This window comes from Artemia franciscana, chromosome 4 (genome assembly GCF_032884065.1).
Source record: "Artemia franciscana chromosome 4, ASM3288406v1, whole genome shotgun sequence".
Classification (NCBI taxonomy): Eukaryota; Metazoa; Arthropoda; class Branchiopoda; order Anostraca; family Artemiidae; genus Artemia; species Artemia franciscana.
The window spans coordinates 47,461,360-47,479,815 of record NC_088866.1 but is presented as its reverse complement, the minus strand read 5'-3'; the positions used below and the strand labels follow the sequence as shown (position 1 = coordinate 47,479,815).

General features: G+C 36.5%; 2 protein-coding genes across 4 annotated transcripts in view; both read right to left on the bottom strand.

Moving 5' to 3' along the window:
* LOC136026520 (annexin A7-like) overlaps nucleotides 1-18,456 on the bottom strand; it is a 322,593-nt gene that overhangs the window by 167,278 nt on the left and 136,859 nt on the right. The window lies entirely within an intron of this gene.
* The window catches only part of LOC136026515 (methylated-DNA--protein-cysteine methyltransferase-like), a 31,003-nt gene that overhangs the window by 7,622 nt on the left and 4,925 nt on the right, over nucleotides 1-18,456 (bottom strand). For all 3 annotated transcript variants that reach the window (XR_010617327.1, XM_065703150.1, XM_065703149.1), the window contains exons 2-4: nucleotides 17,434-17,601; nucleotides 14,348-14,487; nucleotides 11,634-11,732 (exon numbers count right to left, since the gene is read on the bottom strand). Coding sequence is in view for 2 of the 3 variants with exons in the window: in XM_065703150.1 (XP_065559222.1) it covers nucleotides 11,634-11,732; nucleotides 14,348-14,487; nucleotides 17,434-17,601 (407 nt within the window). In the remaining variant the exon portion in view is untranslated. The remainder of the gene's footprint in view (nucleotides 1-11,633; nucleotides 11,733-14,347; nucleotides 14,488-17,433; nucleotides 17,602-18,456) is intronic.

Sequence of the window (18,456 nt, the reverse complement as noted above, 5' to 3'; positions counted from 1 at the left end):
TAGCAGGGTTTTCTTACCAGTCAGAGAGAGACGAGACAGATTTTTGTAAAATCTACAGACACACACACATAGACACATAGAACACAAAACATAAATACACACAAACACAGAGAGACACACAGAGTTAGATACACAAACACAGAAAGATAGACACAGAGACAGGCAAATTCAAAGTCAAACACACACATAATGTGAGAGACAAAAAAATACACGCATAAACAGACAGAGTGAAAAAAGATAAAAAAAAAAAGCGCATAAGCACGCTGAGAGAAAGAGACACAGAAAAAATACATACAAAGAGTCAGACACGCACAAAAACACAAGGAAAGACACATAAACAGGCATATACACTGAGACACATAAGCACAGATAGAGAGAGACAAAAAACACATACATAAACAAACAGAGTGAAGGACATAAACACACAAAGATAGACACAGAGACAGTCAGAATCACAGGTACAGTAAGAGAGAGAGAGAGAGAGAGAGAGAGAGAGAGAGAGAGAGAGAGAGAGAGAGACAGACAGAGACAGAGAGAGAGAGGCAGAGAGAGAGAGAGAGAGACAGAGAGAGAATATACACACACAAACACACAGAGTCAGACACACAAACAGATATAGATAGACACAGAGACGTGTAAACACACAGGCACGGTGAGAGGAGACACAAACACATACACAAAAGACACAGAAACAGACAAATAAAAACACAAAGATTGAAACAGAGACAAGCAAAGACACACTCAAGCACAGAGTCAGAGAGAGAGAGAGAAAGAAGCGAGAAACACACCCAAACACAGAGTAAGACGCACAAACACACAAAGATAGACACAGAGACAGACAAATACACAGTCAAGCCCAAACGCAAGGTGATAGAGAAACAAAAAAAAACACAGTGTGATTCAGACACACACACAAACATACAAGGACTTAAACAGAAACAGGCACACAAACAAGTACCGCAAGAGACAGGTAAAAAACACATACACAAACACACATACTCAGACACACAAACACACAAAGATAGACACAGAGACATGTAAACACACAGGTACGGTGAGAGAGAGACAAAAACATCTAAACACAAAGTGCCAGAATCAGACACAAAAACACACAAAATAGACACAGAGACAAGCAAACAAACACTCAAACACGGAGTCATAGAGAGAAAGAAGCCAAAAATACACACAAGCACAGAGTCTGACGCACAAACACACAAAAATAGACACAGAGACAGGCAAATAGACAGTCAAACACACACGCAAGCTGAGAGAGAGTCAAAAACAACAAAAACATAGTCAGACACACAAAAACACACAAGGAAAGACACAGGAACATGTAAACACAGCGATAAGGTAAGACAGAAAAAAACACAAAAACGCACAGTCAGACACACAAAGATAGACACAGAACATTCAAACAAACAGACATAACGAGAGAGAGACAAAAACCCATACACACAAATATACAAAGTCAGACACACAAACACACAAATTTAGACAGAGAGACAGGCAAAAACACTGTAAAACACACAGGCACAGTGAGAGAGACCAAAAACAAACACATAAACACACAGAGCAAGACACAGAAACAGACAAAAATAGACACAGAGACAAACAAACACACATTCAATCACAGAGTCAGAGAGAGAGAGAGAGAGAGAGAGAGAGAGAGAGAGAGAGAGAGAGAGAGAGAGAGAGGAGAGAGAGAGAGCACTCAAACACGGAGTCTGACACACAAAAACACAAAGATAGACACAGAAACAGGCAAATACACAGTCAAAGATACAAACAAGGCGAGAAAGAGACAAAAATACACGCAAAAACACACAGATTGACACAAAAATACACAAAGATAGACACAGAGACAGGGAAACACACACTCAAACTCTTAAGCACGGTAAGAGAGAGACTTCAAAAAATACAAACAAAGAGTCAGACACACACAAACACAAAAGGACATACACAGAGACGGGCAAACACACTAAGACACAGAGGCCAAGATAGAGACAAAAACACAAAAATAAACACACAGGATCAAACACATATAGATGACAGAGACTGTCAACCACAGAGGCAAGGTGAGAAAGAGGCAAAAACACACACAAACACACAGAGTCTGACACACAAACATACGAATATAGACACAGGGACAAGCAAACACATACTCAAACACAAATGCATGACGAGGAGAGATAAAAGAACACACAAACACACAGAGTCAGACATAAAAACACACAAAGCTAGACATAGAGACAGAGAAAAACACACTCAAACGAACAGGCACGGTGAGAAATAAACAGAAACACCTGAATAAACACACAGAGTCATGCGACAAAAAAGATAGACATGAGAGATAGGCAGATGCACAGTCAAACACACAGGAGCGTGAGAAAAAAAACACAAACACAGGCCAAAACATAATCAAGGACACAGGCACGGTGAGAGAGACCAGAAAAAGAACATAAATACACAGAGTCAGAAACATAAACAAACGAAGACAGACATAGAGACAGGCAAACATACAGTCAAACACAAGGGCACGGGAGAGAGAAAAAACACACAAACAAACAGACAGAGTCAAAAACGCAAAGATAGACAAAGAGACAGAAAAACACATAGTCAAACACACAGCAGCAATGAGAGAGACAAACACTATGACACACACAAGCACACAGAGTCAGACAGACAAACGCAAAAATACAGACACGGAGACAGCCAAAAACAAAGCCAAACAAACAGACACAGTGAGAGACAGACAAAAAACACACACACACAAACACGCAGAGTCAGACACAAGATAGACAAAGGGACAGGCAAATAAGAGAAAGTTAAAACACAGTCACGGTGAGATAAAGAGACAAAAAATACACGCAAAAATACAGAGTCAGACACACAAACACACAAACTAGACGCAGAGATATGCATACACGCAACCATACACAGTCACGATGAGAGAGAGACAAAAAAAACACAAGCACACGGAGTCAGACACACAAAGACCCAAAAATAGACACAGAGACAGACAAACACAGTTAAACACACAGTCAGGGTGAGGAGAGAGACAAAAAACATTCGCAAACAAGCAGAGTCAGACGCACAAACACACAAAAAAACACAGAAATATACAAACACACAGCCAAATACACCCGCACAGTGAGATGGAGAGACAAAAAAACACGAGAGAGAGAGAGAGAGAGAGAGAGAGAGAGAGAGAGAGAGAGAGAGAGAGAGAAATACACACAAACAAATGCACAGAGTTAGACACAGAAAGATAGACACAGAGACAGACAAATACAGTTAAACACACAGCTAATGTGAGAGAGGGACAAAAACTACACGCAAACATACAAAGTGAGACACAAAAACACGCAAAAATTGACAAAGAGATATGCAAACAAACAACCAAACACACAGTTACGATGAGAAAGAGACAAAAAACACACAAACAAACACGCAGAGTCAGACACACAAAGACACGAAGATAGACACAGAGACGGGCAAACACAGTTAAACACGAATTCACGGTGAGAAAGAGACAAAAAATACGCAAACATGCTTTCAGAGTCAGGCACACAAACACACAGAAATTAATAGAGATATGCAAACACACAGGCACACTTAGAGATAGTGACAAAAACACACACACAAAAACAGGAAGTCAAAGACACAAAGAAACAAAGATAGACACGGAGACAGGCAAAAACACAGCCAAACAAACAGGCACAGAGAGAGAGAGAGAGAGAGAGAGAGAGAGAGAGAGAGAGAGAGAGAGAGAGAGAGAGAGAGAGAGAGAGACAAAAACATACACACAAACACGCAGTCAGACACAAGATAGACACAGAGGCAGGCAAATACAGTTAAACACACAGTCACGGTGAGAGAGAAAGAGAAAAAAATACACGCAAACCTACAGTCAGACACACAAACACACGGAATAGACACAGAGATATGCAGACACACAACCATACACACAGTCACGATGAGAGAGATACAAAAACATACAAACACACAGAGTCAGACACACAATGACTCCAAGACAGACAAAGAGACATACTAACTCAGTTAAACACACAGTCACGGTGAGAGAGAGAGAGAGAAAAATATACGCAAACATACAGATTCAGACACGCAAACACACACACAAAACATAGAGATATTCAAACACACAGCCAAACACACCGAAACAGTGAGATAGAGTGGCAAAAAACACACACAAAAACAGGAAGTCAAACAAACAAACACAAAAAGATAGACACATAGACAGGCAAAGACACAGCCAAACACACAGGCACGGCGAGAGAGAGACAAAAAGACACACAAACAGATGCACAGAGTTAGACACACAAAGATAGACACAGAGACAGGCAAACACAATTAAAAACAAAGTCACGGTGAGAGATACAGACAAAAAATACAGGCAAACATACAGAGTCAGACACACGAATACACAAAGATAGACACAGAGATATGCAAAAAAACTACAAAACACACATTTACGATGAGAAAAAGACAAAAAAACACAAACAAACACGCAGTCAGACACACAAAGACACAAAGATAGACAGAGAGACAGGCAAACACAGTTAAACACACAGTCACGTTGAGAGAGAAAAAAATACAAACATGCAGAGTCAGACACACAAAAAACACCCAAAAACACATAGATATGCAAACACACAGCAAAACACACAGGCACAGTGAGAGAGAGTGACAAAAAACACACAAAAACAGGGAGTCAAACACACAAACACAAAAAAACAGACACTTGACTATTAAAAGTAACCCGTCCAACAGCATGGGTACCCACGACCCACCTACAGCTAACTCAAGCACCCACAACCAACATGTCCCACCCCGGGTACATGCGACTGACCTATTTTCACAGCTAGGAAAACAATGTGGTTGAATAGCCTTTTCCTTACGTGCTACTAAGTTAGGTTAGCCTAACCTAAACACAATAGGTTAGGTTAAGTGGTGTGCCATCCATCATTCCTGATAAATTCCATAAAATATCTGAAAAATATCAGGAATGGTGAGGGGGTACCGAAGGGTTCTAGAGGAGGGAAGTGCTAGTGTGGCAAATTGACGTGGATTGAGATGGTGTATCACAGAGGGTTGGCCAGAAAAAACATGAACCATTGAGTTTAAAACATATTTATAACGAGACAATGTCTGGAAAATATTTAGGAATGTTGAAGGGGTGCTGGAGAGTGCTAAAGGGGGAGTCATAGCGTGACACAAAGGTGGTGTATCATGGGAGGTATGCTTGTGGAAAAATAATCCCTTGGGTTTAATGCATGATTTTTATCAAGAAATATCTGGAGAACGCTTTAGGAATGATGAGGGTGGTGCCAGAGGGTGATAGAGAGGGGATGTGATAGTTTGGCACTGTTTTATCAATTGAGACGGTGTATCACAGAGTGTTGAGTTGCGAAAACCCGAAACGTTGAGTTTAATACATGATTTTATCATGAACATATCTGGAAAATGTCTTAAGAATGATGAGAGGGTGTCAGAGGGTCACTAATAGTCTGACACAGAGGTTTGAATTCAGATGGTGTTTCAAGCTAAGGTTGATTTGCAAAAACATGAACGATTGAATTTACATCATATTTTTATCACGAATTTTCTGGTAAAAATGTCTTAGGAATGATAATACCCACCACATGGGTGCCATGAGGCATCCATATATTACCATGGTGGCGTAAAGTGCTTGGACTAACAAGTTCTACAGCTTCAAGTTAAGGTGGGAGGTGTTAAATGGATTTTTCGGCGATGGAGGCAGGACTGGAATCTAACACTCAGTCGAAAGAAACCAGAGACTTTCATTAGGACTTCTCAGAAATACCTCTTAATATTGCTTAAACTTATTTCTAAGAACAACCTCCCCCTCTGGAATTGGCTAGCCACATTTTGTCACGGTGGCGTGAATATGTATAGCTTTGAGTTAAGGGAGCGTGACATTTTCATTAAAAGCCCTCAAAAATAGCTCTTAATACGGATTAAATTTATTTCTAATAACAAACCCCCTGGAATTGCTTTCTAGGGTGTGGGCCAGCCACATGTCAAGGTGGTGTGACTATGCATAGTCTTGGCTCAAAGAAACGTGTCCTTTTCATTAAAATATCTCAAGAATAGCTCTTAATAAAGCTTAAATTTATCTCTTTTAACAAACCCCCCTTCTGGAATTGCTTGCTAGGGGGTGGGCCGGCGACATATTGTCATGGTGGCGTGAATATGCATAGTCTTGGCACAAAGAAACGCAGAAACGCAAAGCACTCAAGAAATAAGCACTCAGAAATAGCTCTTAATAGGGCTTAAATTTACCTCTGATATCTACCTCCCTGGAGTTGTTTGCTAGGACACCAACCTTTGTTTAATTTGTGGTTCTTTTTGCTAACATTTTATCCTATGTCAGGTTTTTTCAGGTTTCGTTTGTTCCATTGTTGTTCTTTTTTCGTGTTTTAACAATGCTTTGTAAATTTGTTTTTATAAATAAAATTTTTATGTACAAAAGTCCGTGTCCCTTAGAACTCTTGTTTTAACGCAAAACTTCAATACTTAATCACTTACGTAATGACAAATGTAACGCCAACGCTATGTAACTTCTGCTATATAACTTAACCTGTCTAGGTCACGTTAGAACATTAATAGAAAGTAGCAAACAGGTACATCTAATATAGCGAAAATCAATAGCATTGGGAATACTTGTGCTCTCATATGGAAAGAGTTGGAAACATGCGAACCATTTAATTATTCTTGTATGCGCGAACAGGGGATTCTCCTTCGTGCTATAGATTATCATGTACAATGTGTTACCCGAATCAAAATATTAGAAACAGTTTCATGATCCAACTGGTTAGAACTCCATTCTATTGAGGGGAAATCCCTTCCGAGACTTAATATGAACAAAAAACTATATTTAATAAATGTTTCCTGAGAAAAAAAGGAAAAACGGGAAACATCCCCTAAAAGTTGAAGAATCTTAATGAAAATCACACCATCAGAGTCAGCGTACCAGAGAACTTCACTCTAGAGGTTTCAAGCTGCCATCTGCAAAGGGTGGAATTTTGTAATTTTTGCCAGAAGATAGATCACGGATGCGCGTTTTTTTTTCAGGGGTGGTCGTATCTACCCTAGAATATCACGAGAGGGCTCATTTTAAGGGAAATTAAAAGATGATAGTGCCCTCTTCAAGTGACCAAAAAAATTGGAGGCAATGGCATTCAGGTACTGCCCATCCGATGATTATAGCTTAAGTCGAGATGTTCAAATCGGGACTTTGTCTGAAATTTGCCCCTATTGCAAGGCCTTGAAATTTAATGACGAAGCAATGGGAATGTGTTGCACCTCAGAAAAGTTAAACTTCCTCAACTGGATGCACCATCAGAGCCATTTAAGACTTTGCTTACTGGATATATGTCGGAATCGAACCGTTTTTTTTTATCAAACATCAGGAAATATAACTTATGTTTCTAAATTACTTTTTCTGGTACCAAATCGAAGATCCAGGTCATTTTATGCCTACTTTCAAAGTAAAAGTGCAAATTTGATGTGGCCCTGGATATGAATATGGGGACCCAAACTTCTGCGCAAGCCCCTGTAATAGAAAACTCCTGTGCTCGGGACCATTAAATTACAAAGATGACACCAAGCTGGTTATAGTCACTACAATTTTTTGGAGATCGAAACAAGTTTCAATAACCTTCAAAAGAATATGTCTGTCCAGCAAGCAACTCAAATCACTGTGCTATGCAATTTCTAGGAATGATGCCAAAAAAAAGTTCCCAGACACAGATCACTGATAACACTTACCGAAAATTCAATTGAGAAATCGATTGCACAAATAACTGGTTACTATATTGTGACGCTTAAAATCAGTTGGCTAGTGTCCCAGAAACAATACATTGATTGTCTTGAATTTCTAAGAACATAATATCATCAATGACTTGTTAGCCCAGTAGAGTAACGTTTCGTTCCTTTACCGTAGTAAATAATGGGTCTCAGGTTCGATTCATGCATGAAACATAAATTTCACAAAATTAATGGCAAGCTGCTTAGAACCAAAAGTTGTTATTTCAAAGGACCAGACGCGAGGGCTGTAGAGAGCGTGTTGTATTGTTTCACTGTCAACATAAATGACTAAGCAATACCAGATAATGCATCATTCATGAAATTCTCGGAAGCTTGCCAAGAAATTCTCGAAAATTAGGATATGGGCCCGCTTATGCTCACTGTTTTGTACAACCGAGAAGGTGAATGATTGCGCAATACCAGACAAAGCATCATTCTTGAAATTCGCAAAATTCTTGGAAACCGGTTTGTATATTCTTTGAATTACGCCAAAAAACCATCTTGAGCTGGGCTGACAACCGCCCTGTCCTCTGAAGACCAGAACATGATATATATATATATATATATATATATATATATATATATATATATATATATATATATATATATATATATATATATATATATATATATATATATATATATATATATATATATATATTAATTTTCATTCGGCAATTATGAAGTTTCTTTGAAAATTTGTCCGAACAACGGCAACGGCCATAAAAGACGATACATTCTTTAATTGAAAAACTATTCATGCGTGCAAAAAGTGACTAACTTTAGAGCCCAGTGGGACATTAACGTACCTAATGGAATAGTTGTTTCCCTGTGTCCCACCTGTGTATATATATATATATATATATATATATATATATATATATATATATATATATATATATATATATATATATATATATATATATATGTGTGTGTGTGTGTGTCTACTTATGTCTACTTTTGCAGTACCAGCAGAATTTCCAATAAGTTTTCTTATTCATTTAAATTATCAAAGGTGTTTTCTATAGCGTGTTGGCTTGTGAGATGTTTCAAACAGGCTAAATTGGCTACTTAGGTCTACTTTTGCAGTACTAGCAGGGTTTCTAATAAGTTTCCTTCTTAATTTAAATTCTCAAAGGTGTTTTCTTCCAATGCATCTATAAAATCTTTATCCAAAAATGATGGTACTTTATATACTATTCCCAATAACAACTTTTCTGGGCCAGAAGTCTGTGTTTCAATAAATAAGGTTTAAACTTTAACTTCAGGCCAGAGTTTAAAGTTTATATTCAACTTTATACCATGGAATAGAAAAATCCATTACATTCACGTTCTCACCATTTACGAAAATTTCACATAGCCCTAAAAACAAAAGTTGGGATTTGAGACACTCTATTGCCGACAGCAGCGACGATTTAGCCTATCTAAACCCTTGACAGTTCTAAAAAAAGTAAAGAGTGACCTTTATTAGCATCCCGTTGAAAAAGACTCTCAAGTTGAACATATGAACTATTCTTTGCAGATTTTATTAGACCCTCTTTACAATCCGACCCCTCAAGTTCGAAAACATATCATCTAGAACTAGCCTATTTTTTCAAAATTTTTCAAAAGATTGTGACACCCTGACATGAACAAACAGATTAAAAAAATATTGATTAAGGAGAACAAACAGTAAATGCAATGAAATTTTAAGAGTAAATATTAATAAGTAAATATAATTTTAAGAGTAAAATTAGCAAAAGGAAAAATGGAAACAAAAAAGAGAGAAAGAAACATTAACAAAAGATGTGCATGAGAATCAAAACTAATCCGAATAAATAAAAATTTTAAGTTGTTGATCCTTGACCGATAAGGTCACTAGCACCCCAGTGTTTTCTTATATTTGGACCGTGTTTAACAAAGATCATTCCTTCCACTGACCACGCGTTCTTCGGACCGTGCTTATTGCGAGGCAGGTCAAGCAGCTGCTTCCGGTTTTTAGTAAGGTACTTAGACACTGTTTGCGCTAACTTAGATTTAGCCAAGAACACGGTTTTTGTAGCGTCTGTATTACTAAACACAGCAATTACGGGAGGCACGTTGGAGGCTGTATCAGATGCAGATTGGAATCGATGAGTTTTCAATATGCGTGAGTTTGTAATCTCTGTAAATCTGATTTTATCACTGACAATTTGTTTAACCGCCGTCTCAACACTACCTCCTTGTATTTGCTTTACCCCACTAAAAATAAGCGTGCCCATTCTTGTCTTCTGGTCTATGTCATCTATTTTTGATTCAATTACCTCAATTCAGTCTTCCAATGACCCGATTTGATTTTTTAGTCCAGACAGCAATTTGTCCAAAGCGAGAAATTTTGCTGAATATTCCACTAAAAAAGCATAATAGATTTGGGATACTATGTCTTCTACGATTGAAGAGTCTAGCCCCGAGGGAGGAATCCTGCACAGGCTATCATGTACTCTTTTTTCAATTTCATTACGCAGACCACTTGGGAGATTTTCTAGGTCTTTTTGTGTGCTATCAACGACAGAAACAAAAGAAGCATGTTCCAATTTTAGCTTTTCTAAATAGATATCTGGAAAAGTAGCAACTGCACTGAATGCATTTGCTATTCCTTTGATCTTTTTCTTAACAGCTTCTTCGAAATTGTCTTGGTAAGATTCAAGTTGAGAATGTTGAACTGTTAACACCTCATGGTTCCAGTAACAATAAACGACGAAGCATCTACCTTAGTTTTGCTCTAGTAATGACGTATGGATGGACGATCTATCAACAAATGAACTGACATCATTTATATACAATCCTAAAAAGCGCTTATGCCAGATTTGCCTCTCACTCACTCGGACTATCTGTCTTGGGTTTTTCTACAATTAGCCATGGCTTGATGCCCTCAACTACTTGATTTTAATTCAAGACAAAAGGTATGTAAAGACAAAAGGTATATAAAAGAGGCATGCATCGGATCTATAAAGACAAAAGGTATATAAAGACAAAAAGTATATAAAACGGACATACATCGGATCTATGCTACAATGTAACGTTGCTGGTGCTTTGAAGAAAACTGTACCGATTTTCCGACTAAAATTCCATCACATGACAATTTGAACCATTTGAACTGCAGATCAAAAATTTAACGTAACAGGAAGAGAATTTCTGATGAAATAAAACTTGAACAGGTATCCAAGAAAGAAAAGGGCAAGTCAAACCAAAAAGTCCTGAGAAATTTATAATTGCCGGAATTGCCTGGGAAACTGGAAATTGCCGGATAAATTTCAAATGTCCCGCATTGTACCAAGACCTCTAAATCGTACCAAAACGGTTAAATTGTACCACGTTGGCAACGTACTGCAATGTTAAAAAGGCGTTTTAAGCATTAAGCGTGCCTTGAAACTCTTCTCGATGACGGTGACATACATGTAAAGACAAATTGTTTAAGAAATCAACACAAAGAAAGTAATGATTGTTTCATAAGTTGCATTTAATTCGCTTGGATTACTTGAGTTTTAAGTGTTCTGAATAAGCCTGCTTTTTACAAGTAACAGTCATTGAGAGCTTTTTTGGAAGAAACTGAAGACAGACGAGCACCAACACCCAGCTTAAAAGATCCCTCAGTTAGACATCTGTATTGTATACATTTTTCTTTGACTTCCGGATGCTGAAGCTGACCAATTGCTTCCACAGATGGCAAAATTAGGTTGAAAATGAATATAAGCTTGAGGTTTATGCGTAGGTAAAAAAAAACTTACATCGAATAACAGCTATAGAAATAATACTTTTACCTTTATTTCCAGCGACTGACGCTAATTCTTTGTAACTAATAATATTTCCAAACTTTGTTCCTTTGTATAGCTCCAAATATACTCTTTTGTAGAAAGAATCTGAAAATTTAATCAAATAAAAGTTTATTAAACAGGATAACAGCTAAGGATATAGAGAAGAAAGGATGGAAAGTTACTCAACTGGAATAGCAAAAATTCTTGAACAAAAAATGGACAAATATTATAATTCTTGATAATCCAAACTTGTGTCAATGGTGAATTAGAATAAACAAGAAAATGCTATTGTATACATTCTATATCTTCATACTTTATTATAGCTTCTCAAATTGAAGTATATAATAAATGAATCAATGAGCACCAATTTTAGCACCCATAAATCAATGAGCACCCATGAACGGTTTTGCATTTTAAAGCAGTAAATCGTGTTTTTATTTGTGCTTATTATTACGCTTGCAATAGGCTATGAATTTCGATATTGTTTCATTTGTGATTCTCCACCTTTCTCTTATTTTTCTTTTTTTTTCTCTCATATACCATTTATCATGTGTATTTACATATTTATATGTGTATAATAGACACACAACGTACTAGCGACAGACAGACACGTAGTATGCGTTGGTAATACATAATACGCACTTGATGCAAGGTCAAAACAGACTCGTTTATAGATTAAATAATAAAAAAACAAGGTTTTTCAATCGAAAACAAGTGAAAACGTTAAAATTTGAAACAAGCATAAATTATTACAGATATGAGGGGGCTGCCCCCTTCCCAATACCTCGCTCTATAAGATAAAGTTTTTAGGACCTTAAAAAGGCATCTAGTCTAACTAAATAGCCCTGTTGTTTCAGTCGTTCTTAAAGAATTGGAACAAAAAGTCAAGCTTTAGCTTAGAGAGGGAGATATTGAGAAGTGGGCAGCCCTTCATATACATAATAGTTTCTGTTTGTTTAAATTTTAATGTTTCTTTTTATTTTCAGCTTCAAAACCTTTCAACCGAGAAATCAGCCAGCCTCCTCGATGGAAAATCCCACCATGAAAAATTTCTCCACGAAAAGCTCCTTCCAAGTAAAGTCACCTCGCCTAGAAAACTCCTCCAAATGATTCCATCCTCAATGAAAATCCTCCTCCCTGAAAATTTCCCGCGAACAATTAAGCCTGGAAAATTTGCTTTGGCCTACTTTAATTTGAAAAAGGCTATTTTGATTTCTTTTGCCTGATTTCTGATCATTTTTCAAGTCATGCCAAAAATCCGCCACCCGCGGATAGTTTTTCCAGGAAATACCCTGTCTCACACCGGAAAATCTATAATGCAGAATAATTGTAATGGAGAATTTCTCCCACAGAAAATTCCCCCATGGTGGAGTTTTCCCGAAGAGAGGAGAATCCCACCCTCGCGGAAAAATATCCCAGATAATTCCAACCCGCTCGAAATTTCCCCTGGACAATTCCTCCGGAACTTCTCCTAGTGTAAAATTGAGCCGGCAAAGAAAAAGTAAGATAAATACAAAGAATTTCATACAGGAATTCAGGCAAATTCCCTTGTAAAATTTCCCCTTGAAACTATACCTTGGAAACTTCCCTTCTCAAAGGAAATCCTCCATGAAAAACTCCACCGCAGAAAATCCCTCCCCCCGAAAATTTCTCTAAACTCTAAACTTCTAAATAACAAATACTGTGTGTAAACAATGGGCAAATTTTATTACTTGCAGCTAATACCCCATAGGCTGTGGGGGTCATGTCATCCCCAAAGGCATAGTTATTAGACTTTTCAACTGTTGCACATAAACGTGCATCCGTACGTGATCTTTCTTCTGGCAAAGAAAAACATAATAATTCCACGTTTTCGTAGATGAGAGCTTGAAATCTCTACAGAAGAGATTCCTGATATACTGAATCTCATGGTGGGGTTTTCATTAAGATTCCTTACCTTTTTAAGGATGTTTCTCCCCTTTTTTCAGAAATCAAGCAAATTTTCTCAGGCTCACAACTATTTCTGGGCAATATTAAATTTGATGAATTTTATACATTTGGAATCAGCATAAAAAAACAACTCTCTTGAGGTTTCTATATTTATCAAAATTCCATTTTTCTTAGAGTTTAGGTTACAGCCTAAAATGTCATCATCAAACCTTGCATTAAACTAAAAAAGTTTACTAGCAACGCTGACTAACTCCAAAGAGAAAAAAAGATATTTCGGACATTCACCGGTGAATGCCGACATTCACCAATTTCGGATATTCATGGTAACATATAGACAAAACACTTCAAAGTGGTATAGACCATAAAGAGAGCCAATGTGCACCGCAATAACTATATATGTGATTTCTTATTACAAGATGTCATGGTAACAGCTACCTACAGCGTTAGATTAATCTGCAAATTCCAAGTTGATACAATCTAAAGCAATATTTCCAATTCCTCTCTTCAAACTTCGACCTACTTCTCTTCAAACTAACAACAGGTCATTGACTGTCTTTGGCTAATATGGTGTGACGCGTCAGTCGCACGCTTCACGTCATATAAAATATTTTTCCCATACGAAGACAAGCTACCAACACGAAATTGGAATCTTGTTTCTAGCGACGTAAAAACTAGCTTCTAAAGGATCTCATGTCAAACCTTGGCTTAAGGATTAGAGACTCAATACCTTGAGACTTAAGGATTGAGACTTAAGAGACTTAAGAGACTTAAGGATTAGAGACTCAATATACCTTCAGGCAAAGAGAAACAAAAGCAGTGGCTCATATCGATGAAATCAACATCTTTAGGACTTCTAAAATATGTTGAAAGCCATTTTCCAACTAGTTCTTGAATCCAGTTTTCTTCGTCAAATCTCCATGTAACGTCACAGCTAGAAAAAACAATATTAAATTAAAAACATTTAAAAATAATTATATAAGAGAATATGGAAGACTAAACTCTACTCATGTTACCTCGGAAAAAGTGGACATTCAACTCGTGCAAGGGGCCAAGATATCAAACTGGAAGTACGGTCTTAATTTATCAACCTTCATGTCTCTCAACCTCCACTTAACCAAACACCGATTGAATCAACTTGTAATCAAATTATATTCATTCTGTCCCACCCTTTTTAAATCAGCAATATGACTAGAAGATGTAATTTAGTCAGTTTCGTCGGAAGTGATGACATTTTAACTGGAATGAAATGATCTTTGTTCATTGGTTAATTCTTACGTCTATGCCTGTTCTTTATTTCATGTTGCTTAGCAAGGAAACTAACCCCGTTTTTTTTCTAAAGAAGACAATTATCCTTCCGTTTTACATAATGTGTGACTAAAAAAATAGATGTCCAATGAGAAACCGAGTCATTTATTAAGGCAGATAGCTATACCAAGGTGTCTTGAAATAGAGTGGTGCTTAAACCTCAACTTCCTACCTGGAATTATGTCTGGTGTCTGTTCCAAAGACAATTGTCAATTCAATGGATGTGCTACAAGAACTAGTGCTGAATAAACACTCACTCTGGAATCACAAGGAATTTTTTGCAAACTATTTGTGTAGGCACTTGTTTGCTTAACTTCGAAAATTGCACTGGGTCTCTAAGCAGGGAACTCGAAATCCTTACCCACCCGAGAAAAGAAAAGCTCCGAAATTATGGCTGACACAATAAACAATTGGCTCAAATTAATTCAAAGTCAGGAGAACGCTGATGGCAGTCGATCTGGCCTGTCGTCAGTGGCATTCAATCGGTGGCCTAAAATTCGGCTAATGGGCGCACATGGCATTCCCTAACCCTTAGTGAAATGGATGAAAGAATGATTATTTAAAAATTAAACATATTAGTGTTTCTGTTTTTGTTGTTTTTTTTTTCGTTTTTTTTTTTTATGGGTGGCCATTTTAGTCCTACTTGTTTTTCTCATGTTCCGTCAGTGTGTCTTTGTTAGTGATTAAATAAAAAAAAAACAAGTTTTTGTTTAATGGAAAGTAAGGAGCGACATTAAAACTTAAAACGAAAAGAAATTACTTCGTATGTGAAAGGGGCTGCTTCCTCATCAACGCCCCACTCTTTACGCTAAAGTTTGACTCTTTCTCTTAAGTCTACTTTCTAAAACAGTAAAAACTAGCTATGCTCCAAGTTGCAAGTTTAGTTTACTCATGTATTAGTTCTTTAGCACCACTTCGACGACTAAGACTACTTAATACGTTTCAAAAGCTTCAGAATATCATTTATACCCAACAATCACATCTAAAAATAATTTTACTCATATCAGAAATATGCCACAGTCATAGAGGTGCACTCTCATTCAGATATGTTGGTGTAGAGGTATGGAATATATTGCCTAACTATACAAAGGAATCAATTTCGCTCCAAAAATATATAAAATTCGTTCTGAAGAATGTAAAAAAGATATCTTATTAAGTAGATTAAAGTTGTTTGTTTAGTTTTTCCGTTTAATGTTTTGTGAATAAGGTATGTGTTCCGTTTGATGCGATAATCTTGTGAAATGATTTATTTCTTCATATATTTGGGATACTCGTATATTGCCCAAATATATTCAAGAATCGACATCACTAATCTTGCTCAATAAAAATATCTCATTAAGAAGAGGAAAAAATTGTTTACATTTTCTGTTGTTTAGTCTCTGTTTGTTTCTTTAGTTTTTCTGTTTAATTTACTTGAAAAAGTTTACTTGTTGTTCTATGATATTTTTGTCAAATATTTTATGATATTTTTATCGAATGATTGATTTCTCAAATTCCCGTAACGGCCATTTATAGCTTCTGGTATATTGGCATTACGGGAATAAGTGTGTGTATTGTCTTTTATTTTGTCAATAAATCAAGTCAAGTCATAATATAGTCGACGACGTTAACAGTATAAATTTACCACGTTTTTGAGAAAATATCAATTTTACAGATTAGGGGGCTTTTATAAACGGACACCGGGAAGTGTGACTAGTTAGAAACTGCTTCATTCTTTCCCCAGCAACTCTTAACAAAGAGAAAATATTTCCCAAAATGTGTTGTGTTTAGGCAGTGGTTCCCGTGCAGCGAGATTTCGCTCAATTACAACCTATTTGCGCTTGTTCAACTCAGTCCCTGTTTAAATCAAACCCCCTTTAATTTAACCCCGTGCATCTAAACATTCATTTTACTCAAGCCCTGTTTAACTCAAAAACCCATGCCACTCAACATTTTTATATTCAACCCTTAATCCTATCAACCTCAATCACCTCAACCCTCCTTAGGTCAACGATATAAATAGAAAAGGCAATTCAGCCTCTTTTGTACGGAAGTGATAGAAGTTGATACAAATGAAATTTTGTATATTTTTATATATTTAAAATCAAATAAAATAAAATTGAATGTGTGAAATTGAATAAAATTAAATAGCTTAAACGACTTGACAAAGGGCCAACTCAATCATAGTTCGTCTTATCCAGCTATATAAAATGCGTGGTTCAACCCCTTTTACACCTCCTTTTCTAAGAAAATGACAAAAAAATAAACAAATGCAATTCCAATTACTTCTAACAATTAAAAAAGAACTTGGATTATAATTTAATTTCTGAAGATAATTTAATTTTTATACAAATTTATTGAATATCTGTCACATACAGAATCTTAAGAAAATTAAACGGAGAAAAACTAATAAAATTAACTCAGAAAATCATGCCTAAAATATAGCACGCATGACTCATCAATGTTTTTTCTATAAAATTAAGGCTATAGATCTTTTTCTTGGTTTCATAAGAAAGGTACCAAGCAATGTATTGTAAAATTTTACCAAAAGAAATACTAAGAAAATGTAAAAAAAATAACTAAAAAATCTTACGTAAAATCTAGTGAGTATGACTCATCAATATTTTCTTCCATAAAGTTAAGGCAGTGAATCCCTTTCTTGCAGGCTTTCATTAACAGAGGTCCAAGAGGTGTTTTATACAATACATCCTTTGTGTTGCAATTGAGTACCATAATGAAGTTATCTGGGCACATAAAATACCTGAAAAATACAGATATTATTTAACCCTTAAAACGGTATTGAGGGATACTCTTTGCTATGCTGTTCTCAAAGGGAAAATCATCGGGGTAGTGTATTTTCAATCGAACTTAGATTCACTTCATATTCCTGGTGATCCTCCCTTTGATGAGAGCTTAGTAAGCGAATTTTGGCAATTACCCTGAGAGTATGAAAGTGTCGAACGGAGTATGAAATATAAAGGAGAATGAAATCTCTTGACGGATGTTCATGACAAGCCCCTAACGAATGACTTGACGAGGATAGTCCGGATCCGTCATCTAAGATTCGATCTATCAACCTAAACACAGCACAAGGCCTAAAAATATAATTTAATTTTAATTTAGCATGAAGAAGAATCTTTTTCTTTGCATGTTGTTTATTTTTTTCAACTGTTTGTGATTAAGACGACTCCCGATAATAAAGAGGAATGGGTTCCAGTTTTAAATTACCCTAATACGATCTTGCGATTGTTCAGTCTCACGTGCCGAAGTATTTAAATTCCTACCTTTGGACTAATACTATAGAAAAACATTTTGAGAAGAAGATGCTTTCACGCCAAATTTCCATAACTCACATGTTACACAGTAAATCGACGCAATTTGTGTTGGCACTAGGGTTGAAAGCGAGTAAATCTGCAAATTTCATACAGCACAACTACTACATAACATGGATAATTAGTGCTGCCTAAGCAAACTTGATACAAAGTTCATACAGCACAACTACTACATAACATGGAGAGTTAGTGCTGCCTAAGCAAACTTGATACAATTTCGTACAGCACAACTACTACATAACATGGAGAATTAGTGCTGCCTAAGTAAACCTGATACAAAGTTC